At 42.0% G+C, this 27,360-nt stretch overlaps 1 protein-coding gene across 1 annotated transcript in view; it reads right to left on the bottom strand.

Moving 5' to 3' along the window:
• LOC137335131 (E3 ubiquitin-protein ligase Itchy-like) overlaps positions 1-27,360 on the bottom strand; it is an 89,181-nt gene that overhangs the window by 47,022 nt on the left and 14,799 nt on the right. The window contains exons 2-3 of the mRNA XM_068000255.1: positions 4,801-4,891; positions 1,177-1,267 (exon numbers count right to left, since the gene is read on the bottom strand). Coding sequence (XP_067856356.1) covers positions 1,177-1,246 — 70 coding nt within the window. The 5' untranslated portion in view covers positions 1,247-1,267; positions 4,801-4,891. The remainder of the gene's footprint in view (positions 1-1,176; positions 1,268-4,800; positions 4,892-27,360) is intronic.

Genomic DNA, 27,360 nt, shown 5'->3' with positions numbered 1-27,360 from the left:
CATAATCATATTGAAGGGCGGAGCAGGCTCGAAGGACCGAATGGCCTACTCCTGCTCCTATTTTCTATGTTCAGATGTCATCTTTGATAAGAGTACTGCCATGTAGCATGGCTAGATATGTTTTCTCTTTCTTCAAAATTTCTGATGGAGGCAGGAATTTTATTTTCCATGTGGGTAGAATGAACAGAAGGAAGCTAAGCATTCCTGCCCTCTGAAGCCCCAAAACAGTTTCAAAAGCTACGTATGGGACAGCAACAACTATGAAATCCTCATTACTGAGAATATTACTCCCATTGACCTGGAGGGATATATATTTAAGAAATAAGCTAATACAAGCCTAACAATTTGAACGTTTCTTTTTAAAAAAAACTTCCTGCTAGAACAGATTGACAGCAGACAGGACAATAAACAGCAGCATTTTAAGAAATAAAGTAAGTGAACATCTTGCTCATTCAATTAACAGTGCACTGCAGTCCAGGACAGACTTGAGAGAGGCCCATGTGTTGTCAAAACTTAAAAAGGACAATAAGTCAGAACTAGGAAATTACAGGCTCAATAGGTTGACTACAGTTCAAGGCAAATTGCTAGATGGGATTATACACACTGTATAATAACCCTTAATCTATCAAAGTTGTCAGAAAGTCTCACATGGCTTCAGGAAAATAAGATTGCATAGCAAGCCAAAGGAATAGTTAATAAAGGGAATATTTTGCTTCCTGTATAAATATAACAACTTATCTGCTTGCAATTAGTGACTGTTCTGAGTAATATAGGGATTCAAATAGGATAGTAGGGTAAGGCTCCTATTGACAAGCAATTAATATCAGTAAAAAGGTAACAACATTTGTTGGAATACCAATAAAAGGGCACCACAAAGCACTGGAACAAGTGTTCACACCTACAATTCTTCACAAGCTGAGATCTCAATTGTGGCCACATCTCTGTGGGGAAATAGTGAGCGACAGTCAGAAACTGCAACCTAGCAGAGATGGTGGGGCGGGGGAGTCAGGCCCATGTGCATTTTCTAGGAGCTGACTTAGAGTGACACTGGCAGAGGCCTGTCACAGGTTGCCTTGTCACAGCTGGTGCATCCTTGAGGAAAAAGGGGAGAAAAACAAATACAAAAAAATGGCACAACCTTTCACAATGAATAAATTAATTCTCTTCAAAACCCACCTTTTATTCCAAGTTGTGATTTTGTTGAGTGGTTGCTTGCTGAACCAGACTTTGTACCATTTGTGGCCATGGTTCAGGCTGCATGAGAAATCTGAAAAAGAAAATCAGCTAGGTTAAAAGCACATTTCAAAAAATTAAAGTATACAATTACAGTATTGGCCTAAAATTAATCTGTGTAATGTAATTAGCATCACTGTACACTGAGGGCACTTTGCGTCTGTGTATATTGAGGGCACTGTAGCTATTACAATATATTGAAGTATCAACAGAAAGTGCCATGAGCGCTGGGACAAAGATTCAAAATCCAGTCTGAGTTGCCACTCTCAGCTGTAGGGAGTGGGAGGGTAGGGAAAATCAACTGGAGAGTCACGTCTGTGCCATTCTCGCTCATCTCAGTAATTGAGTCAGAGCGGAGCCTATGGAGGTCTGATGCATGTCCCACAATGAAAACAAAGGCAATCGTAGCAATAAATTACAATTTTTTCTTAGGGAGTTGGAGGGGAAATTTTTTTTTTTAAATCCCTGGGTTAGGGAGAAGAAATATCAGCCAATTCTCACCATCCAGCATCCCTGGTCACTAATCAGGTAACTAATCATGTTGTTCGTACAGACCAGATACGATCAACAATCATAAAACAAAGTAGCCATGTTTGATCTTGTATCAGCTTCCCTGCCCTTTCCCAATTCTGCAACTTCTCCTTCCTGTTTCCAGTCCGATTCACCACTGCTCTTAATTTCTTAAAAATTAACACAATCTCATCAGCTAAATCAGGCTGACATCTACAACCCCCACCAGACCAGTTTGGGCATTCAAACAGTTGCATTATGAAATCAGCCAAAAAAAAACTGCCTCAGGACAGAGACACAGACCTAAACCAGATGATCCATATGAATTGTAACACTTCAACAGGCTAGTGCTGAACCTCAACTGGAAGCATTGGTAGAAAGGAACTCTAACCTCTTCTACTTCCTAAGGTTTCTGTAATCAATTCCAGAGTGGAATACAGGGTCAAAGCCGAGGTCAGCAGGACTGGTACACAAACTGAAACTTGACTAGCTACTGAAAAATTGAACATTGTGGAAACAGATTGTGCTGAGAAGAAAACTGATTTAATAGACAGATTCTTGGAAAAAATTAATTCAAGAGCAGCTGTGGGTTACTGTGGCTTTATAGCAATGACAATTTATATTATATTATATTATATTATATAATTAATTTATATTGAGATTCTTACAAGACAGTTATGTCAGTGTTATTAATGCTATCGGAGCAAATTGCTTTGAACTGTTCAGTAACCTCCTTAGTTGGTCATTCCATGTTACCAAGAGGCAAATGTTAAAGATTCCATCTCAACCAAGGCCTACTGCTTCGACTGTTCTATTGTGAAGTTTAATTTTGTGGTCCTTATAATTGTCTGAAATTTAAACTCAACATTGTGTGTTTAATAATTGAGCAATTTTTAAGCCATAGTAGATGGGTACTGTTTGAGTTATTATATAACACAACAGAAACCATGAAGACAGACAGAAGCTGTTTATCAACAGGTCCATTTAAGGGCACCATCACCTCCATGTTCCCCTCCAAATCAAACACCATCCTGACCATGAGACCCACATCCTGCTTCCTCAACCCTATTCCCGCCAAACTACTGACCACCCACCCAACCTTCCCTTCCTGGCTCCCATGTTAGCTTATATTGTTAAAGGTTCCCACTCCTTAGGTACTGTCCCCCTCCCCATCAAATCTGCCATCATCACCCCCCCTCAAAAAACCCACCCTCAACCCCTGTCCTTGCAAACCATCTCCAAAGTCCTCGAGCGTGTTGTCGTTCTTCGAAAATTGCTCTTGTGAAGCGTCTTGGGACGTCTTCCATGTCTGAAAGAATTGCCCTTCTTTCAGACATGGAAGGGCAATTCCATGTCTGAAAGAAGGGCAATTCAGACATGGAATTGCCCTTCTTTCCCGCAATTCCATGTCTGAATCCCTCCAATCAGGTTTCCGCCTCTGCCACAGTACTGAAAGGACCCATACCAAAGTCACAAATGACATCCTATGTGGCTGAGACCATGGTAAACTATCCCTCCTCAACCTTCTTGACCTGTCTGCAGACTTTGACATGGTTGACCACACCATCCTCCAATGCCTCTCCTCCATCGTCCAGCTAGGTAGGACTGCACTTGCCTGGTTCCATTCTTATCCATCCAGTTGTAGCCAAAGAATCACCTGCAATGGCTTCACTTCCTACTCGTGCACCGTTACCTCTGGAGTCCCCCAAGGATCTATCCTTGGCCCCCTCCCATTTCTGCCCCTCGGCAACATCATCCAAAACACGTCAGATTCCACATGTATGCTGACGACACCCAGTCAACAACCCTTCTCGACCCCTCCGCTGTCTCTCATTTGTCACACTGCTTGTCCGATGGACGAGCAAAAATTTCCTCCAACTAAATATTGGTAAGACCGAAGCCACTATCTTTGGTCGCTGCCACAAACTCCGTTCCCTAGCCACTGACTCCATCTCTCTCGCTGGCCACAGTCTGAGGCCGAACCAGACCGTTCGCAACCGTGGCGTCCTATTTGACCCAGAGATGAGCTTCCGACGACATATCCACTCCATCACCAACACCGCCTACTTCCACCTCCAAAACATCGCCTGTCTCTGCCCCTGCTCATCTGCTGCTGGAACCCTCATCCATGCCTTTGTTACCTCTAGACTTGACTATTCCAATGCTCTCCTGGCTGGCCTCCCATCTTCCATGCTACATAAAATTGAGCTCATCCAAAATTCTGCTGCCCGTATCCTAACTCACACCAAGTCCCGTTCACCCATCACCCCTGTGCTCGCTGACCTACACTGGCTCCTGGTCTGGGAACACCGATTTTAAAATTCTCATCCTTGTTTTCAAATCCCTCCATCGCCTCGCCCCTCCCCATCTCTGTAACCTTTTCCAGCCTTACAACCCTCAGATTTCTGCGGTCCTCCGATTCTTGCCTCTTGTGCATCCCTGATTTGAATCGCTCCACCATTGGAGGCCCTGCCTTCGCTGCCTAGGCCCTAAGCTCTGGAATTCCCTCCCTAAACCTATCCGCCTCTCTCTTCCTTAAAACCTACCTCTGACCAAGCTTCTGGTCACCTGTCCTAATATCTCCTTATGTGGCTTGGTATCAAATTTTCTTCGAAAATTGCTCTTGTGAAGCGTCTTGGGACGTTTTACTACGTGAAAGGCGCTATATAGATGCAAGTAGTTGTTGGACATATAATCGCCATTTCTTCATTGTGGCTGGGTCAAAATCCTGGAGCTCCCTAATAAACAACATTATGGGAGCACCTTCACCAGACGGACTGCAGCAGTCCACCTTCTCAAGGGCAACTAGGAATGGGCACTAAATGCCAGCCTTGCCAGCGATGCCTACATCCCAAGACTAAATTTTAAAAAAACTAATATACATAATGCGTCATACCTTCATGCATTTCTACCATATTGCGGTGTGCCTTATAAAGAATTTACTTTAAAAAAGGCAACCTTAAAATATGGTGCACTAGAAAACAAGAGATTTCATACTTTTAGTCTTCGGAAATAACATTCACAGATACTTGATCTGAATAGTTATATCATACATACCAATCTACCAGTGGATGCCAAATGACTCAGTCTTTCCTTGACATTTCTCTCTTGGGACAGATCTTCTGAGGTGCTGGTTTCTTTGCTCACCCTATAAAAGTTAAACAATGCAGAGTTTCAGTTTATCACAAGAGTTCGTTCAGCAGGGCTACCAAAGTGAACTGCATTACTTATATAAAAAAAAGTTATATGCAGGCAAGTTAGATTCCATTGAAAGCTTTCAACTAGGAAAGAAAAGCTGTTCTGAGTTGAATTAGGGCTGAAGCATCTTTCTACTCATCCCTCAGGAATCTGAGTTCCGAACCAGCATTGTCAATAGGCTCATTTTGTGCACTGGAACCAATACCAATAGGAATAAATGCATTTAAACCGTTTTAATGCTGTGCCAACCCTTCATATATGGCACTCTTAATTCTTTACCTCACATTACTTAACACTAGCACTTCATCCTAGATCAAAATTCTTTCTCCAGATAGGTTTGGAATAATTGTACTTCTGAATGTTTTCCACAGTTCCAAGTGGACATGGTATGATAATATCACTTCCCCACAATTATACTTTACTGAAATCGCAATGATAACACTGTTACCCAAGGAGGCATGATGTTGATGATTCATACCTAAGTTATGTAGACGTAGCCAATTATTCCTGACATTAACTTAAAGAAAGGTTCCCTAAATATGACTAACACAAAAAAGTGACTTTTTATTTATTTCAGACTTTAAATTACTCAATTTTCCTCACTGTTGGTAATGTGGAACTGATGCTTCTAAAGACAGAACCAAATTACATTTACAGTAGATTATCTCATTCACTGCAACCACAGCAGGAATCAAAATATAATGCAGAACTTATTAAAACAAAATGAAGTTACTGCTCTGACCCTTATTTAAAATACAAAAGTGAAAGTTTTTTTTGGTGTGAAGTAGAATCATTCCTTTACATTCCAAGACTGCACTGTAGACTTGGTACATGACTGCAGGCTTCCAAATTCCCAACTTTAGCCATTCTGTGGGGAGGAAGAACTTGTAAGCAGTTTTGTCAGTCACTCTTGCACATCACTTAGCAGGCAACTCAGTATATGCAAGTGAAGGATTCGGAATAGGTTATTCACCTTCTTGGCTACAATTTGAGAGAGACCTAGATAAATTGATTTTTTTTCGTGTGGGGGGTGAAATAATAGAGGGGTAGTATGACCCATGAGAGGTTCCTGTCAAGTTAATGTGGCAACATTTTAACTGGACGCTAGATACTTCCCCCAAAGGTTGGGTGGAGAAGGGCATCAAACCAATTAGGACCACTCATGAACATCCCATCAAGCTGGTGATAGCTACTTCAGAAAAGACCTTTTAGTTAAGGGTGGTGCATGTTACAGAGAAAAACAGAAAATTAGTTCAAGAGGCAATTAGATGCAGTCAGAGAGGGGAACATTTAAATGGACATCTGTCAAAAAGGTTTATTGGGCTTAGTGGAGAATTCTTGTTCATAAAAAATGTGCCCTCAGCACAATTCAAAATATTTTAACACCGTGGCCTCTAAAGTATGCATATCAAATGTCTCCACAAAGAATAATCACTATACAAAGCAGCATTTGATAATCTAAATGTTTGAAATAATTTACATTCCCTAACCTGCATCACAATCCCACCTATAGTGAAAGGAATGGCTATCAAAAGATGTAAAGCTTGATAGTTTGATTTAAAAAATAACCTTTTTTATTCTATTTTCCTCTCTCCCTCCCAACTCCCATCAGCAGACATTGACTCTTGTTGAGATACAGGTCCATGGTTACTCGTACTTTCTTGCCCTAGTAGTCGATCTTTATGACAGCGGTATTGGCAAACTATTTGCCTGTGGGGGCATTACAGCTAAGCCTAATCCTGCCCTCACCCAATGTCTACACACAAGCACTTCTAGAAGAGCTTGTGGGACAGCAATCGAGTGGGCAACCAGGCAGATTTTACTTGATCTGTATGGCTCAGCGACTCAATATGTTAAAACCAGTTCACTGGGGAAAGCCCGAGCTCCACTTTGTAGTAGAATAGAGGACTCAGCCATTTGACTTGTGCAATGTGTCCACGATCCACCATTTCACTGTGAAAACACATACTTGTATGTTAAATTACACAGATATTGGAGCCCTTCTTGAAGCCCAGTCATACGTCCTCAGTCAGTTGATCACTCAACATTCACTCTATAAATACTCCATATCACAAACTGTATTGCCTACACCATTTATAGTTCTACCTCCGATAGAGCTCCATTCCCCTTTAGAAAAATGGTTTTCTGTATCGTCAAATAACAGTAGTGTGAATTTACTGTATAGCAAAAATTCACATTCCTGAGATAACTACAACACCAAAGGTGACCAGAAAGATCTAATAACCAATTTCAATTTTGATACATACATAATAATACCCGTCACAAACTGGCATCCAGGCTCTTTACTACACTCCAGTTTCACAACACATGGAGTTAACTCAACACTTTTTTTCTTTGTTCTACACACATTTGAAGGTCAGCATGTTGACAGCCCCCTTATTTTAATAAAAGAAACGTTTCACTTTTGATGGGGGTGGGGAAAAGTGCAACCCATTTTCACTAAGGCTCATTATCCATTGCCTTTTTTTGGGTTTTCCTTTGCCAACTACAACCCTAACCACCTCCCAATATTCTTCCAAAATAGACACAGAGGAGGTCCATGAGAGTGCTCTGCACTTCCAGACAGCTGCACAGCTTCAATAGTTGAAGGACTCGTGGACTGGTACCCCACTACTGTGTGACTCACTTGAAAGGATTTTGAAAACTGAGGAAACAGGTAAACTAAACTAAATTATACAGTTTATGCCATTTTGCTTTGAGAAATCAAGTGCATTGATTTAGGAAAGGTTACAAAAAAACTCAATGAAAAATGGGACAAAATCAGTTTAATGCTTTTCCCCAATAATTAGTCTAATTATTAGGGAAAAGCATTAAACTGATTTTGTCCCATTTTTCATTGAGTTTTTTTGTAACCTTTCCTAAATCACAAATATACAAATGTCAGTGGTGGAGCTCAGATGTGGGCCTGGTTCAACCGGTGGGGTACATAGGAACAGGAGTAGGCCATTCAGCCCCTCGTGTCTGCTCCGCCATTCGATAAGATCATGGCTGATCTGTGATCTAGCTCCACATACCTGCCTTTGGCCCATATCCCTTAATACCTTTGGTTGCCAAAAAGCAATCTATCTTATATTTAAATTTAGCAATTGAGCTAGTATCAATTGCCGTTTGCGGAAGAGAGTTCCAAACTTCTACCACCTTTTGTGTGTAGAAATGTTTTCTAATCTCACTCCTGAAAGGTCTGGCTTTAATTTTTAGACTGAGCCCCCTACTCCGAGAATCCCCAACCAATGGAAATAGTTTCTCTCTATCCACCCTATCCGTTCCCCTTAATATCTTATGAACTTCGATCAGATCACCCCTTAACCTTCTAAACTCTAGAGAATACAACCGTAATTTGTGTAATCTCTCCTCGTAACTTAACCCTTGAAGTCCGGGTATCATTCTAGTAAACCTATGCTGCACTCCCTCCAAGGCCAATATGTCCTTCCAAAGGTGCGGTGCCCAGAACTGCTCACAGTACTCCAGGTGCGGTCTAACCAGGGTTTTGTATAGCTGCAGCATAACTTCTGCCCCCTTGTACTCTAGTCCTCTAGATATAAAGGCCAGCATTCCATTAGCCTTATTGATTATTTTCTGCACCTGTTCATGACACTTCAATGATCTATGTACCTGAACCCCTAAGTCCCTTTGGACATCCACTGTTTTTAACTTTTTACCATTTAGAAAGTACCCTGTTCTATCCTTTTTTGATCCAAAGTGGATGACCTCACATTTGTCTACATTGAATTCCATTTGCCCAGTCACCATGACGAACCGGATTCTTTCCCCTCAGTCTGGTTCAGCAAGAACTGATTCGAGTACACCGTAAAGTTCAACACAACTTTAATAGCAGATCTTAGTCTGTAGCTTCAATTCAGATTCCTGAGAGAATCCGAACGATTCTAACAGAATAAGGAGACAAAGACAAAGACAAAGACTCATACCTTTATACAAATCAATAGGGGTTGGAATATCATTAACACAAGAGTCAACACCAATCATAAGCCGGGCACAGGTTGCCATGCGGGGTTACATTATTTCTGGCCAATCATAGACAATCCATGTGCTGACCATGTTGCTATTAGACATCAAAGGGGATACTTCCTCACCTTCCAACTTGGAATGTTCTTCCCTGTTCCTTCTGTTCCTTATCTCCCAACCTGGAATGTCTTTCAACTTTGGCTAAGCTCGTTACCTATATTGATCTGCCATAAACATGGAGACATTCAGACCAGTCCTTGACTCACATCAAAGACCTATCATTGATAAGACAATACAGGCCTGCTGACTAAGCAAACATATGGCCCAGCAGGAGGGCCAGGCCACCTGTATCAATCTCAGTTACTAACTAATTAACCCTTTCTAACCATTTTGCATTCTGCTTCTTTGCCACGTAGGCATTTTAATATTTTACCAAAAACTGACCACGTAGGGATTCTCAACCTAATCTATCAATATCCCTTTGTAATCTTATGTTTTCATCTACACTGCTTACAATGCCACCAATCTTTGTGTCATCGGCAAACTTAGATATAAGACTTTCTATGCCTTCATCTAAGTCGTTAATATTGTGAATAATTGAGGCCCCAAGACAGATCCCTGTGGGACTCCACTAGTCACATCCTCCCGATGTGAATACTTACCCATTATCCCTACTCTCTGTCGCCTTTCGCTCAGCCAATTTCCTAACCAAGTCCGTACTTTTTCCTTGATTCCATGGGCTTCTATCTTAGTTAACAGTCTCTTATGTGGGACCTTATCAAATGCTTTCTGGAAGTCCATTTAAATAACATCCATTGACATTCCCCTGTCCGCTACTTTAGTCACCTCTTCAAAAAATTCAACAGGTTTGTCAGGCACGACCTACCTTTCACAAATCCGTGCTGGCTCTCCCTGATTAATTGAAAATTCTCGAGGTGTTCAGTCACCCTATCCTTAATTATAGACTCCAGCAATTTCCACACAACAGATGTTAGGCTAACTGGTCCATAATTCCCCGGTTTCCCTTTCTTAAAAAGCCATGATGTGGAGATGCCGGTGGAGATTCCAACAACGTTCACCTGAGGAAGGAGGAAGCCTCCGAAAGCTTGTGAATTTAAAATAAAATTGCTGGACTATAACTTGGTGTTGTAAAATTGTTTACAATTCTTAAAAAGCGGAGTGACAAGTGCAATTTTCCAATCTAGAGGGACAGTTCCTGAATCTAGAGAACTTTGAAAGATTATAGTTAGGGCATCTGCAATCTGCTCACCTACTTCCTTTAAAACCCTGGGATGGAAACCATCTGGTCCTGGGGATTTGACACTCTTTAGTGCTTTTATTTTCTTCGATGTGGAGATGCCGGTGATGGACTGGGGTGGACAAATGTAAGGAATCTTACAACACCAGGTTATAGTCCAACAATTTTATTTTAAAATCACAAGCTTTCGGAGATTATCTCCTTCGTCAGGTGAGTACTGAATGAGAGCTTCTCAAATAGCATATCTTATATTAGGCTGGGACACCATCACACCAATCAAAGGTGTCGTTGGTGCTCAGACAGGTTAGCCACGGAAAACAGTAGGTCCCAATATGCTGAATACACATTGTGTCAAATTACACAGACAGAGAGAAAGAGACCCGAAAGGCAGAGAGAGAGAGAATTTTCAGTTGTATTAAAAACAGATAACTTTTTTTTCCCTTGCTGGTGGGGTTACGTGTAGCGTGACATGAACCCAAGATCCCGGTTGAGGCCGTCCTCATGGGTGCAGAACTTGGCTATCAATTTCTGCTCGACGATTTTGCGTTGTCGTGTGTCTCGAAGGCCGCCTTGGAGAACGCTTACCCGAAGATCGGTGGCTGAATGTCCTTGACTGCTGAAGTGTTCCCCGACTGGGAGGGAACCCTCCTGTCTGGCGATTGTTGCACGGTGTCCGTTCATCCGTTGTCGCAGTGTCTGCATGGTCTCGCCAATGTACCATGCTCCGGGGCATCCTTTCCTGCAACGTATGAGGTAGACAACGTTGGCCGAGTCACAGGAGTATGAACCATGTACCTGGTGGGTGGTGTCCTCTCGTGTGATGGTGGTATCTGTGTCGATGATCTGGCATGTCTTGCAGTGGTTGCCGTGGCAGGGTTGTGTGGTGTCGTGGACGCTGTTCTCCTGAAAGCTGGGTAATTTGCTGCGAACTATGGTCTGTTTGAGGTTGGGTGGCTGTTTGAAGGCGAGTAGTGGAGGTGTGGGGGTGGCCTTAGCAAGGTGTTCGTCGTCATCGATGACATGTTGAAGGCTGCGGAGAACATGGCGTAGTTTCTCCACTCCGGGGAAGTATTGGACGACGAAGGGTACTCTGTTGGTTGTGTCCCGTGTTTGTCTTCTGAGGAGGTCTATGCGATTCTTCGGAACTGTCGATCGACAAGTCGAGCGTCATATCCTGTTCTTACGAGGGCGTCTTTCAGTGTCTGTAGGTGTCCATCGTGTTCCTCCTCGTCTGAGCAGATCCTGTGTATTCGTAGGGTCTGTCCATAGGGGATGGCCTCTTTGACGTGGTTAGGGTGGAAGCTGGAAAAGTGGAGCATCGTGAGGTTGTCTGTGGGCTTGCGGTAGAGTGAGGTGCTGAGGTGCCCGTCTTTGATGGAGATTCCTGTGTCCAAGAAAGAAACCGATTCTGAGGAGTAGTCCATGGTGAGTTTGATGGTGGGATTGAACTTGTCGATGTTATCGTGTAGTCTCTTCAGTGATTCTTCGCTGTGGGTCCATAGGAAGAAAATGTCGTCGATGTATCTGGTGTATAGCGTTGGTTGGAGGTCCTGTGCAGTGAAGAAGTCCTGCTCGAACTTGTGCATGAAAATGTTGGTGTATTGGGGTGCGAATTTGGTCCCCATGGCTGTTCCGTGTGTTTGGGTAAAGAACTGGTTATCGAAGGTGAAGACATTGTGATCCAGGATGAAGCGGATGAGTTGTAGGATGGCGTCTGGAGATTGGCTGTTGTTGGTGTTGAGTACTGAGGCTGTTGCAGCGATGCAGTCATCGTGGGGGAAACTGGTGTAGAGTGCAGAGATGTTCATTGTGGTGAGAAGTGTTCCTGGTTCAACTGGTCCATGGGTGCTGAGTTTTTGTAGGAAGTCTGTAGTGTCGCGACAGAAGCTGGGGGTTCCCTGTACGATGGGTTTCAGGATGCCCTCAACGTATCCAGAGAGGTTCTCACACAGGGTTCCGTTGCCTGATACGATAGGACGTCCGGGTGTGTTGGCTTTGTGTATCTTTGGGAGGCACATGGTTCATACTCCTGTGACTCGGCCAACGTTGTCTACCTCATACGTTGCAGGAAAAGATGCCCTGGAGCATGGCACATTGGCGAGACCATGCAGACGCTGCGACAACGGATGAACGGACACCGTGCAACAATCGCCAGACAGGAGGGTTCCCTCCCAGTCGGGGAACACTTCAGCAGTCAAGGACATTCAGCCACCGATCTTCGGGTAAGCGTTCTCCAAGGCGGCCTTCGAGACACACAACAACGCAAAATCGTCGAGCAGAAATTGATAGCCAAGTTCCGCACCCATGAGGACGGCCTCAACCGGGATCTTGGGTTCATGTCACGCTACACGTAACCCCACCAGCAAGGGAAAAAAAAGTTATCTGTTTTTAATACAACTGAAAATTCTCTCTCTCTCTCTTTCAGGTCTCTTTCTCTGTGTCTGTGTAATTTGACACAATGTGTATTCAGCATACTGGGACCTACTGTTTTCCATGGCTAACCTGTCTGAGCACCAACGACACCTTTGATTGGTGTGATGGTGTTCCAGCCTAATATAAGATATGCGATTTGAGAAGCTCTCATTCACTACTCACCTGACGAAGGAGATAATCTCCGAAGGCTTGTGATTTTAAAATAAAATTGTTGGACTATAACCTGGTGTTGTAAGATTCCTTACATTATTTTCTTCATTACTGTTGCTTTACTTATGTTAATTTTATCAAGTCCCTGTCCCCGATTCAATATTAGTTTTCTTGAGATTTCCGGCATGCTATCCTCTTTTTCTACTGTAAATAGGGTGGGGGGGGGGGGGGGGGAAGAGAAGGGGGAGGGAGTAAACTTTTACATTCAAAACTGAAGCAGAATCATAGCTAGCTTCATAACAAGAAATTGGATGAAGAAACTAGGCTACACTTACATTTCCCAAAGTTAACAGAGAGTGAATCACTCTCGAGTCTGCTTGTGGCTTGGAGAGTCAACTTACAATGATGCTTCTAAACTGGATGTCAATGTTTGCTTTCATATCAGTTTGAAGCCTTCTTAAATTTGAGTGAAATCTATATTCAGATCACTCACAAGCATCCCTGTTTACACACCAACTTTATCATATAGCAGAGGCTCCCCTTAACTAAATGCTGAATCTATTGCAGATGTAAATGTACCCTTAGAAGACAATTTGTGTAATGCCTGCTTTAAAGCATTGGCCTATCTGCTATGGTACACAGAAGAGAAGGTGCAGGAATGTGGAATGTTAGGTTCATCTCATCACAATTTACTACCATGTAGACCATAAATTTTCAGTGGCTTGGGGCGAAAAAGAACTTCAATTGTTTAAAAAAATATTTTGTTAGCTCCATCTGTTAAATCAGTCAGAAATAATTGTTCCTGTAAAAGCCCCACTCTGATTTTCTTTGTTCCATTAAAAACAAAAACACATGATTTAAAAAAAGTTTCCCAACTGTGACAGCACAGTAACAGAGGACTTTTATTTGATGCAATCACTGATCCATTCCATCAATCACAACACATTCCCACCGGCCCATTACTAAATATTGGTCTTAGTCTAGGAGACCAAGTTTTTGAATTCAGAAACGTAGGAGAGGCTCCCCCAATGAATCATAAAGTCACTGCCTCGGGGCCAGAAAGGTCCTAGGTTCAAGTTAGCTTATCTCATAAGGGCCTGCAGTAGGGAGGGCTACACATCATTGGGTTTAAGGAAGCGAAATTGGATCAAGGCTCCTGTTTCTGATCAAAAATCAGCAACCCCTGCCAGAAGTGCACATGAATGTCAGATGAGGGCAGGCTCAGCTCTGACGTCCTCCAGATAAGCCTGCCAACACTTACTCAAACGTGCATAATGGACAATTGAGCAAGGTAATGGAGGGCCAGTACTTCATATGCAAAAATAAGCTCAGAGTCTGACAAAAAGTTCTTGCAGATATCAAGAGTGTGTGTAATTAGGGTTCCATTGTAATTCATACACAATGACATCTTACATTTATACACCGTTCTTCACAGTTATTTCAATAGAGGTAGGAAAAAAAATTTAAAATTTGGGAAGTGCATCAAGAAAAACAAGTGACTGTGGGTAGCATTTAAACAAACTTTTAATCAACTGCACCCGTACAATAGCAAGGTCCTGAACTTCAGCGCTCAGTCCCCTCGGCATTTTTTTAATATATAAATGCTGCAAATACGTACACATGCTAAACAGAAAGCCACCACAGAAAGCGAGGCTGGATAACTAACAGAAAATGCCAAATATTGTATGCAAATAAACTACATTCCACTTTAGCTGGTGACTTCCAAGTCTCTGATTCACCACTGTAACACACTGTTCCATTATCTTTTCCTTCATTAGATTAACCCATTACGCAGCATTGAAGATTCTCCATATTGAGAATATACTTTGTTTTAAGTGTAAATAGCAGAGTAGCGTAGATTCCATAAACTAATGGCTGAAATTAATGACCTGGCCAGTATCAAGGGGATCATTTCCTTAGAGCCTCAGTAAGTATCAGCTTGGTGTTTGCCCTCGGGGCCCAGAATAAAAAATAGAATTTTTATTTCAAAGTTAAATTGTACTTACTGGCAAAACACTTAGTATTTTTGTGATCTGTAAACATGTATTGTACTCGCATATTAATGTGAATGGCTTAGGCCCTTCATTACTAAATATTTACTAATTTTTCCAGAAGAGTTAGTATGTAACAAATTAATACATGCTTTAAATTGTCCATTCTTCATTCAATATGGCATGATACTTGTCCTAAATTATTAAAAGTTGATATTCACAAATATTACAACATAATTTCAGACAAGAATGGCCATTTGTCCCATCTTAGCTCATTCATCCAGAAAGACCCAAGTTGCAGCATCTAATTTTTAAAAAAATGATTCTAGGGTTTTTGTTTCTACTACTATCAATTTAATTTAAAGTAATAGTCCAGATTTACCTTTTCCGTGTCGTAAAATAACCGTATACCGTTCCAGACTGAAAATCCCAAGCTTCTCCAGTGATTCCTCATAACTCAGATTTCTGACACAGGGGATCAGTCTTGCAACTTCCCTGGACTGCCTCCAGTGCTTGAATGTGTCCCTTGTTTCTCGGACGACCAGAAATGGACACAGTACTCAAGGTTCAGTTTGACCAGAGCACAGTAAAATTTGATCACAGCCTCCTCTGATTTACGTTCTAGCTATTCAGGTTTTGATTATTCTGATGAGCCTGATGGCGGCTTAAACTTGTCACCTCAACACATTTTAAGTCACAGTAACAGCAGTCCTGAAAACTCAAATGTTCTTTATACAAGAAATGTGATGAGTACACCAAACTCCTTAAGCAAGTTTGAGGAAAATTTCCTTGAATATAAAAAGTACAGTTCTTTTCTACTCCTGCTAATACTGCGACAGATCTTATAAAACATTACCAAAAAAAAAATCAATTTCTGTTTGGTCAAATTTGGTACTTCTATAAAACATGCAAGTTATCAACAGTGTGCTTCCTTAATAGAGACCTGCTTTCTACAAGGTTACATGATCAAGTTTTCTCAATTTCTATTTATAATATGCAAGTACAATACAATATTGTATATACCAAATAGTGGAAACTATTGGATTTATGCTTTTCATTTTTAGGCTCGAAGCTTGTTGTGTATCGACTGCTGATGCACTATGAGAAGAAAAACCATGGTACCTGTTGCATTCCTCTGTCTAGTTACCAGCATCAATTTTTTTTTGGAATTCTCTTGAGAAAAAAAACATTAAGTTACAAATCATACAGTCACTAGATGATGTCTTAAAAAAAAAAATCACCTGTACTTATTTAAGCACCGTAACAAGTATCAGATACGTCTCAAATTTTTTCTATATTTGTTCTTGGGATGTGGCCGATACTAGCAAAATAACATACTCCTTACATTTATTGTCCACCCCTAGTTGTCCCGAGGACATTAAGAATCAACCACGTAGTGTGGGACTGGAGTCACATGTAGGCCAGACTAGGTAAGGATGGCAGGTTCCCTTCCCTGAAGTAAGTGTGAAACAGTTGGCTTTTTCTGACAATCCATCAGCTTTCATGGTCATTTTCTCTGGTGCCAGCCCACACACTATCAGATTTTATTCTATTCAATTTGACAACTTGCCATGGTGGTCGGGATTGCTGGTCCAGTACCACAACCACTAGGCTGCCATACCCTCTATTATTACATTGCATATAATGAATTACTTTGAAGTACAGTGACTGACATTACGAAGGCAATAACTTTGCATATAAGATACCATATAAACAGTAATGAGATGGGTGACCAGTTAATCTGTTTTTTTTGGTAAAGGAAAGAAAGAACGTGCATTTATATAATGCCTTTTACATCCTCAAGACACTCCAAAGTGCTTCACAGCCAATTAATTATTTTGAAGGGTAGTCACTGCTGTTAGTTAGCCAAAGGCAGCCCCGTAGACTGCAACGAGATAAATTCGGTGACAGTGATACCACTGAGCCAAGTTGGCACCAGTAACAACTGAGGGAATACAGGGCACCAAGAGAACTCTACATTTCTTCAAATAGTGCCACTGGATCCATAACTTCCACCTGAACAGGCAGAGGTGAGTTTGGTTTACAACTCAAGTGTTAGACCTCACTATTGACAAATTAGATGGAAATCTATGAATTGTTTGCTTAAGAGTACAGTTTAGTGCTTTACAGACTCAAAATCTTCTTGGTTTCATTAAAAAGTCATCTGCTGCACCAATGCTCTGTGCCATGAAGTGCAATTATAGCTTTCCCCTTCCACCCCTCTCCTGAAGGTACGGACATGCTGGAGCACAGTTCCATGGGCGCTGGTAACCCTCCAGTACCTCACTGAAATGTAGACACATGAATGAGGCCAGGTAATGTTGGCTGGTTATAAGAACATAAGAAATAGGAGCAGGAGTAGGCCAATCGGCCCCTCGAGCCTGCTCCGCCATTTAATAAGATCATGGCTGATCTGATCCTAACCTCAAATCTAAATTCATGTCCACTTTCCTGCCCACTCCCCGTAACCCCTAATTCCCTTCACTTCTAGGAAACTGTCTATTTCTGCTTTGAATTTATTCAATGATGTAGCTTCCACAGCTTCCTGGGGCAGCAAATTCCACAGATCCACCACCCTCTGAGTGAAGAAGTTTCCCCTCATCTCAGTTTTGAAGGAGCAGCCCCTTATTCTAAGATTATGCCCCCGAGTTCTAGTTTCACCCAACCTTGGGAACATCCTCACCCGATCAAGCCCCTTCACAATCTTATATGTTTCAATAAGATCGCCTCTCATTCTTCTGAACTCCAATGAGTAGAGTCCCAATCTACTCAACCTCTCCTCATATGTCCGCCCCTCATCCCCGGGATTAACCGAGTGAACCTTCTTTGTACTGCCTCAAGAGCAAGTATGTCTTTTCTTAAGTATGGAGACCAAAACTGTATGTAGTATTCCAGGTGCGGTCTTACCAATACCTTATATAACTGCAGCAATACCTCCCTGTTTTTATATTCTATCCCCCTAGCAATAAACGCCAACATTCCGTTGGCCTTCTTGATCATCTGCATACTAACTTTTTGATTTTCTTGCATTAGGACCCCCAGATCCCTTTGTACTGCAGTACTTTCCAGTCTCTTGCCATCAAGAAAATAACTTGCTCTCTGTTTTTTCCTGCCAAAGTGCATGACCTCACATTTTCCAATATTGTATTTCATCTGCCAAATCTCCGCCCACTCACCCAGCCTGTCTATATCCCCCTGCAGGTTTTTTATGTCCTCCTCACTCTCTACTTTCCTTCCCATCTTTGTATCATCTGCAAACTTCGATATGTTGCATTCGGTCCCCTCCTCCAAATCGTTAATATAGATCGTAAAGAGTTGGGGACCCAGCACCGACCCCTGCAGAACACCACTGACCATTAGATAGTTAGGGCCATTACAACCAAACCCAAACCCTTTGTCCACTCAACATCTACATACTTTCTGTACAGTTTAGTGGTGCCCTTAACCATGTATGCTCCTGCTTTAGAAAACATCATGAAGGTAAAATGTTTTTGCATCTGCTTCACTATAAGGTTCTCAGTTAGAGCGTTAGGTGGCTTCTCTTTGGTCTACCCTCACCACACATCAGTCCCCAGCTGAGGTGATACATTGATATTTTGCTCCCAAGTCTGTGCCGATAATAAGCGAGCCAGTTGTCGTTAGGCACATCAACAAAGCCTTTTGGGGTCGGGGGGAGCAACTGGTCACATGGTAACACATTTCTTCTGATTATATATACACTAAATTTCTGAAGCATTTATTATAGCCTGCATCTCATGAAAGATGAAAAAGCCATCTACTAATAACAGGAAACACTTTTCTGTAAAGGCCAACTCTAAATTAAAAGAAAATAGCTGCTTATGCTAGTCTTCGCACACTACTTTTTGCAATAAATTTCCACACAGTTTTGTGATTTATGACTGTGCACAGGAAAACACGAGAACCTTTTTTGATCAGGATTCTGAGGCCTTAATTTTTTTTAAAAATTCGTTCATGGGATGTGGGCGTCGCTGGCAAGGCCAGCATTTACTGCCCATCCCTAATTGCCCTCGAGAAGGTGGTGGTGAGCTGCCTTCTTGAACCGCTGCAGTCCGCGTGGTGAAGGTTCTCCCACAGTGCTGTTAGGAAGGGAGCTCCAGGATTTAGACCCAGTGACGAGGAAGGAACGGTGATATATTTCCAAGTCCGGATGGTGTGTGACTTGGAGGGGAACGTGCAGGTGCTGTTGTTCCCATGTACCTGCTGCCCGTGCCCTTCTAGGTGGTAGAGGTCGCAGGTTTGGGAGGTGCTGTCGAAGAAGCCTTGGCAAATTGCTGCAGTGCATCCTGTAGATGGTACACACTGCAGCCACGGTGCACCAGTGGTGAATGTTTAGGGTGGTGGATGGGGCACCAATCAAGCGGACTGCTTTGTCCTGGATGGTGTCGAGCTTTTTGAATGTTGTTGGAGCTGCACTCATCCAGGCAAGTGGAGAGTATTCCATCACACTTGTGCCTTGTAGATGGCGGAAAGGCTTTGGGGATGTCAGGAGGCCACAGAATACCCAGCCTCTGACCTGCTCTTGTAGCCACAGTATTTATATGGCTGGTCCAGTTAAGTTTCTGGTCAACGGTGATCCCCAGGATGTTGATGATAGGGGATTTGGCGATGGTAATGACACTGAATGTCAAGGGGAGGTGGTTAGACTCTCGTTTGTTGGAGATGGTCATTGCCTGGCGTGAATGTTGTCTTGTTGCATGCGGGCACGGACTGCTTCATTATCTGAGAGGTTATGAATGGAACGGAACACTGTGCAATCATCAGCGAACATCCCCACTTCTAACCTTATGATGGAGGGTAGGTCATTGATGAAGCAGCTGAAGATGGTTGGGCCCAGGACATTGCCCTGTGGAACTCCTGCAGCAATGTCCTGGGGCTGAGAGAATTGGCCTCCAACAACCACTACCACCTTCCTTTGTGCTAGGTATGACTCCACCCATTGGAGAGTTTTCCCCCTGGGAACAGTTGGTAATAAAGCTGCAATTTAATCCGGGGAATGGGAGGACACCAGACACAGCAAATAAGGCTGAATATAGAAAGTACAGAAAAGTGAAAAAGGAAATAAGAGGGGCAAAGAGAGAGTATGAGAATAGACTGGGGGCTAACATAAAAGGGAATCCAGAAGTCTTAGAATCATAGAAAGGTTATAGCACGAAAGGAGGCCATTCGGCCCATCGAGTCCGTGCAGGCTCCATGCAACAGCAATCCAGCTAGTTTCATTCCCCCGCCCTAAACCCGTAGCCCTGCAATTTTTTTCCTTTCAAGTACTTATCTTTTGAAAGCCATAAATGGATCTGCCTCCACCACACCCCCCCACCTTGGCAGTGCATTCCAGATCCTAACCACTCGCTGCATAAAAAAGTTTTTCTCATATCACCTTTCGTTCTTTTGCCTATCACCGTAAATCTATGTCCTCTGGTTCTTGACCCTTCCGCCAATGGGAAGAGTTTCTCTCTACCTATTCTGTCCAGAACCTTCATGATTTTAAATACCTCAATCAAATCTACTCTCAACCTTCTCTGTTCCAAGGAGAACAACCCTAGCTTCTCAAGTCCCTCGGCCCCATTCTAGTAAATCTTTTCTGCACTCTACACACAGACGCAAAGTACTTATTTAGTACCTCAGCCATGCCCTCTGCCTCAATGAGTAGATCTGCTTTTGGTCCCTGATCGGCCCCACCCCATCTCTTATGACCTGTTTACTGTTTACATGCCTATAGAGACTATTGGATTCGCTTTTATGTTTGCTGCCAGTCTATCCTCATACTCTCTCTTTGCCCCTCTTGTTTCCTTTTTCACTTCCACTCTGAACTTCCTATATTCAGCCTGGTTCTCAATTGTGTTATCAACCTGACATCTGTCATATGCCCCTTTTTTTCTGCTTCATCTTACTCTCTATCTCTTTTTTCATCGAGGGAGTTCTGGCTTTAATTAAATCGATAACATAAAAGGGATCCAAAAGTCTTGAATATACATATAAACAGTAAACGGGCAGTAAGAGGAGGGGTGGGGCCGGGCCGATTAGGGGCCAAAAAGGAAATCTACCCATGGAGGCAGAGGGCATGGCTGAGGTACCAAATGAGCACTTTGCATCTGTCTTTAGCAAGGAAGAAGATGCTGCCAAAGTCACAGTAAAAGAGGAGAGAGTTGAGATACTGGATGAGCTAAAAAATAAATCGATGAAGAGGAGGTACTAGAAAGGCTAGCTGTACTTAAAGTAGATAAGTCACCCGGTCCGGATGCGATGCATCCTGGATTGCTGAGGGAAGTAAGGGTAGAAATTGCACAGGTGCTGGCCATAATCTTCCAATCGACCTTGGATATGGGGGCGGTGCCAGGGGACTGGAGAATTGCAAATGTTAGACCCTGTTCAAAAAAAGTGTGTAAGGATAAACCCAGCAACTACAGACCAGTCAGTTTGACCTTGGTGGTGGGGAAGCTTTTAGAAATGATAATCCGGGACAAAATTAACAGTCTCTTGGACAAGTGTGGATTAATAAAGGAAAGCCAGCACGGATTTATTGAAGGCAAATCATGTTTAACTAAGATCGAGTTTTTTGATGAGGTAACAGAGAGGGTTGATGAGTGAATGTGATTGATGTTATGTATATGGACTTTCAAAAGGCGTTTTGAAAGTCCATATACTGTCAACAAAATTCAAGCCCATGGAATAAAAGGGGCAGTGCCAGCATGGATACGAAATTGGCTAAGTGACAGGAAACAGAGAGTAGTGGTAAACAGTTGCTTTTTAGACTGGAGGAAGGAATACAGTGGTGCTCCCCGGGGGTCGGTACTAGGACCACTGCATTTTTTGATATGTATTAATGACTTGGACTTGGGTGTACAGTGCACAATTTCAACGTTCGCAGATGATACAAAACTTGGAAATGTAGTAAACAATGAGGAGGATAATAATAGGCTTCAAGAGGACATAGACAGGTTGGTGGAATGGGCAGATACATGGCAGATGAAATTTAATGCAGAGTTGTATGAAGTGATACATTTTGGCAGGAAGAACGAGGAGAGGCAATATAAACTAAATGGTACAATTCTAAATGGTGTGGAGGAACAGAGAGACCTGGGGGTATATGTGCACAAATCTTTGATGGTGGCAGGAGAGGTTGAGAAAGCAGTTAAAAAAGCATACGGGATCTTGGGCTTTATAAATAGAGATGTAGAGTACAAAAGCAAGGAAGTTATGTTGAACCTTTATAAAAAAACTGGTTCGGCCACAGCTGGAGTATTGTGTCCAATTCTGGGCACTGCACTTTAGGAAGGACGTGAAGGCCTTAAAGAGGATGCAGAAAAGATTTACTAGAATGGTACCAGGGATGAGGAACATCAGTTAAGTGGATAGACTGGAGAAGCTGGGGTTGTTCTCCTTAGAGCAGAGAAGGCTAAGGAGGAGATTTGATGGATGTGTTCAAAATCATGAAGGGCTTGGATAAAGTAAATAAAGAGAAACTGTTCCCAATGACGGAAGGGTTGAGAACCAGAGGACACAGATTTAAGGTGATTGGCAAAAAAACCAAAGGCAACAAGAGGAAAAGCTTTTTTACACAGTGAGTAGTTATAATCTGGAATGCGCTGCCTGAAAGGGAGATGGAAGCAGATTCAATTGTGGCTTTCAAAAATGAATTGGATAAATACTTGAAGGGAAAAAAATTGCAGGGCTACGGGGAAAGAGGGGGAATGGGACTAACTGGATTGCTCCTACAAAGAGCCGGCACAGGCTCGACGTGCTGAACGGCCTCCTTCTCTGCTGCAACCATTCTATGATTCTATGAAATCAAAACAGCAAATTTTGAATTGTTTAAGGAACTCACCTGGAAACAAAACATCATAGTTTTTCCTTACTTTAGGCATTCGTTTCCACCCTTGACCCTCTTTTCTTATTTCAAACTGAAAAATGGTCAGGGACAAGAAGATTGCTGTAACGTGCCTTATTCCCAAAGTGAAATTTGAGTTTCATAAGAAATCACGTATAGCAGGAGGAGGCAATTATCCATGAAGTAAGACCAATATTCTATCACCAAAAAACATTTCAACTGATCATCTTGTTGCTGTTCGTGGGATCTTGCTACGCGCAAATTTGCTGCCTTATTGGCCCAAGTAGGAACAGCGACTGCACTGCAAAGTAATTCAATGGATGTGAAGTGCTCTGGGACGTCTTTAAAACGTGATAAGACGCTATGTAAATTCAAGTTCCTTCTATCTTGCAAATTGAACAGCAATTTCTATCAAGCCAGACTTGAAACATAGTTTACTAGTCAAATTAGAAAATGAATTTCATGCTAAATATAATTCCATACTTGTACTGTTTACACAAATAAGGATAATCTTTGCTTGCTTAAGTTCACATGCAAAATAGTAGCATTTTCACAAAGAAAATTGTGACAATTCCAGCCGTGTCATTGTCTTGACAACTGGCAATTTCATTAGCTTTTGTTCTGACTCCAGTTAATGTTTACTTTGCTTCTAAGTCATGCATCTTTGATTATCCTTACAAGGGGCATTGAGGAAGTCGGACCACAATTATTGCAGTAGTCGGTATCAAGCCTAAATAGCAAAGCCTCCTGCAAGGTTAGACATTATGCAGCTATGTTGGTAAATATGTACACAGCAGCACACTTGCAGTAGCTGAGTATCTACTGCCTGATGACTCAAGTGCAGACAGAGAGTTGCATTGAGGTTAACAAACCATGTAGTGTCATTTATTATTTCAGCCAATATACAATTGCAAAGTTTATCTTGTTTACACTGGAAATAGAAAGTGGATTGCAGAATGTATCCAACTAGCTAAGTGCTGTCATCAGGATGTCAAGAAAAAGCAATTGTGGGCGTTTAAATTTTTTGCACTATGTCCACTTGAACTGTGAAAACACCCAATAGTGCAGTTAAAGATTCTGTCCTTCAAAACATGGCTTGCGTCTAGAGATACCATCTGGAAGAGTATTACACTAGGATGAAGCACTGGTGGTTACAGGCCACTGGTGGGAGCAATTTGATGGAACAAATTGAACATCATGCAACATTAAGTATACTGATTTGTGAAATTTTTCCTATTGTGTATTTTTATCAAACAATGGAAAAGGTTATATATAAACGAATTTCATCACTTCAGAGAGGAACCAATATATTAACTATGCGCCATGACAACAACGGAGCACTTATCATTATGAATCCTCTCAGTTTAGGCATAAACTAAAACCATCTCATGGGCAGGCATCCTGCCAGTGTTAATTCAAGTGCTCTAGGCTCATTACCCAAAGCATGGCTATTTCCATGTCTGGTCATGTGACCGTGATAGCTGTTCAATTATTTTGAAATCCAAGCAATAAACCCCCCTCCGAAAGGAAAAAAAACAAAGGTAATGAGTAGTGAGAATGCTCTGAACTGAGCTATGCACAGAAATGTAATTTTTTATTAGAATGCCAGGAAACCTCACAAATATCAGAGTCCCAAGTGTCCGATAATTTTTTTTCAATTAAAGGTATGCTTCCTATAAATGTTAAGAATAGGCCACTGTAGCAAGCGACTCGAAAAATATTCCTTTGAAGTACAGAAATAACTGGAATCATTGTAATCATTTATGACTCAAAACTGTCCCCAGTACAATATAAAATTTAAATATATATGCATGTAGCACCAAAAGCTATTAAAAGTTCATTTCAGTGCCCGTGCCTCACAATAGCAGGTAGATTATGTTCAACTGCTGCACTAAATAGGACAATAATTTTTTCAAATTACACTGAAGTTTTTGATCATCTTGGTGATGGACCCATTCCCAGCTTAAGCAAAAATTTACAAAAATTATACAAATTCAGTTTTGCGAATTGCAATTGATGTACTAATACATTTATAAAATGGGTCTGAATAGTCTCAATCCACTTCCAAGTAGATGTGCATCTACAGAACAATGTTTTCCTCACATTCAGTATCAAATGCCAATTTGGCAAAATTACTTTCAGTAGCCAAAAGATTACTGATACATGAGATGTACGAGCCAATGAAAAATTACTTCTTTTAAATGAGGAATGTGTTCCAGAACTAGTGTTTTATTTTACTGTGTATAGTTTAAGAACACAGGACTGGAAAAGACCACTGCAGTCCACCTGGTCAATCTAGAAGTTTGAGAAGTACCATACGCTATTTTCTTCCCCCATCCCCGACTCACACTCTCTCTCTCTCTCTCTCACACACACACACACACTCCCTCAATCACTTCCTCTGCCAAAAAGCTATCTATTTTATTTATTGCAAATAAGGCTTTAAATATGTAAAAAAAGTGTCTGGAGGCAGGCTGCTCAGCCAAACCAATCTAAAATGAATAGTCCAAGACAAAGCTCACAAAATTCATGTGTCTGAACTGCACTCAAGTATCATAATATTCCAGTCCTGTGGGGAACATGAGAATGTTATTTGTAGAATGACAGTCAGTGTCAAATAAGGTGGAGTAATTGTAATAGCAGGCTCACATCCTGGAGTTTTTGTTCCATTACTATCCTCAACACTTTCTGATCTTCTAACAAAATTCAGCTGTGTTATTCAGCAAAGTCAGTGGCATCCCAAAAACATGCCTGATGATTGCCTTACTGTTGCTCCTCGCACGAGAAACAAAGCACATTTACCACAAAGTACCTATACTGTGGCTCCTCCATTACCTGTTCTGATGTTTCCCAAAGAGGGAAAACCAGTTCAACATGACCACTGAAATTAATTCTGCAATTTATTACAACAAAACTGGAAGTTGTTTCAAAATTAAAACCAGTATCTTTGTGGCTCATTGGGTAAATCCAGTGACTGGTGTGGTACTGACACATGCAGACCAGCAAGGTCATGGTTTTAGTCCAAAATCTGTGTTGAGTTGGCTAACTTCTTTCTGCACGGCGATAGAATTGGTATAAATTGCTTCCATGCCCCTAAGCCAGAGAAAAAATAATTAGCTGAGGTTCCCACTTTTGAATGTATCTGGGTGGACGTCAGGTATGAGGAGAGCATTGGGATCAGTTCTTGAAGCACCCCGGAGTCAAACAGTCTGCCAAGTCACTATGTAGGCAGACACTTTAGGGATAGCCATTTGGGCAATGTGCTTCTGCAGTTCAGTAGCAGTCAAATGGCTTCAGGATAAGAAAACAAGGGGGAAACGAGTTACAGTAAACCACAGATTTTTTTTATTACATACACATTTATCCTGACTGTGTTGTGGATTTCATAACCTTTTCACCTGAGCAACAAGACAGCATATTTACCCAACACCATACTCCAGGAATTCTGATTACCCAATCTGACAGCTCTAATTACAGGTGAACAGAAACTACTGTACAGATGTTAAATTTCAATGCCAGGTTACCTCCAACGATCTAGACGAAATAGTGAAATAATAAACTACACATTTACAGCTGTTTTTTCTGTAGTGCAGTGTTCTAGCTACATTAAAGTGAGAATCTCAAAATTGCTGAGACAATTTTTCATGAAGTGATTGAGGATGAATTGGCTCAGGAAGTGAAGCAAGTGGGGCAGTTTCTTTCCCCCAATAGGTAGCTGCAACAGTTTTCTGAAATAACTTAAGCTCCTACTGCCCCTATTTACTGAGTTCCCAATCTTGTCCATGCTATCAGGGGAGAATTAGGTGGAGATCAGGCATTCCCATTTAGAACAAAGGGAAACATTATACAGCAAGTTACGCTGCTGTTCTCTTGCGCCCATCAGCATTATGTAAAGCAATATTGGTATTGGCCTGTCGGCATGCTTTCAGTTAGAGAATAATGCCCAAGATTGAACTGAAGGGTAAAAATAAGCACTCCCGCCAAACAGCGAAAAGCATCAGTTCTATAAAAGAGGAAGAAACACAGGTGCCACAACATTAAAAAAGGTACACATAGGCATGTGTTTGTCAGAGGCAATTTGTAAAAGACTTTGCAAGTTATTTGTAAGAGCACAGTGCAGTGACATACCTGAACTCATGAGCTTTCACAAGGCCATTAAATCAGTCTCCATGGTCACTTGATCACCTCCACAAATACTGGTCTTGATCACAAGTTCATTTCAAATCCTACTTCTATGATCCAAACCCCCGGGTATCTAGCTTTCACTTGAATCTGCCTATCTCATGGCAGCAAGGCTTTTAAAGGGATGCAAACAGAGATGGTAGGACCTTGCATTGCATCTCATATCAGATGTCAACAGACCAGTAGTCCCCACCACTTACACTATCCTCATTTATCCCTGACAGCACCACACCTCCACTACTCGCCTTTAAACAGCCACCCAACCTCAAACAGACCATCGTTCGCAGCAAATTACCCAGCTTTCAGGAGAACAGCGTCCACGACACCATACAACCCTGCCACGATAACCTCTGCAAGACGTGCCAGATCATCGACACAGATACCACCATCACACAAGAGGACACCACCCACCAGGTGCATAGTTCATACTCCTGTGACTCGGCCAACGTTGTCTACCTCATACGTTGCAGGAAAGGATGCCCCAAAGCATGGTACATTGGCGAGACCATGCAGACGCTGCGACAACGGATGAACGGACACCGCGCAACAATCGCCAGACAGGAGGGTTCCCTCCC

The sequence above is a fragment of the Heptranchias perlo genome, chromosome 19 (assembly GCF_035084215.1).
Source record: "Heptranchias perlo isolate sHepPer1 chromosome 19, sHepPer1.hap1, whole genome shotgun sequence".
In the NCBI taxonomy this organism is placed as follows: Eukaryota; Metazoa; Chordata; class Chondrichthyes; order Hexanchiformes; family Hexanchidae; genus Heptranchias; species Heptranchias perlo.
This window is presented reverse-complemented; position numbering and strand designations above follow the sequence as displayed.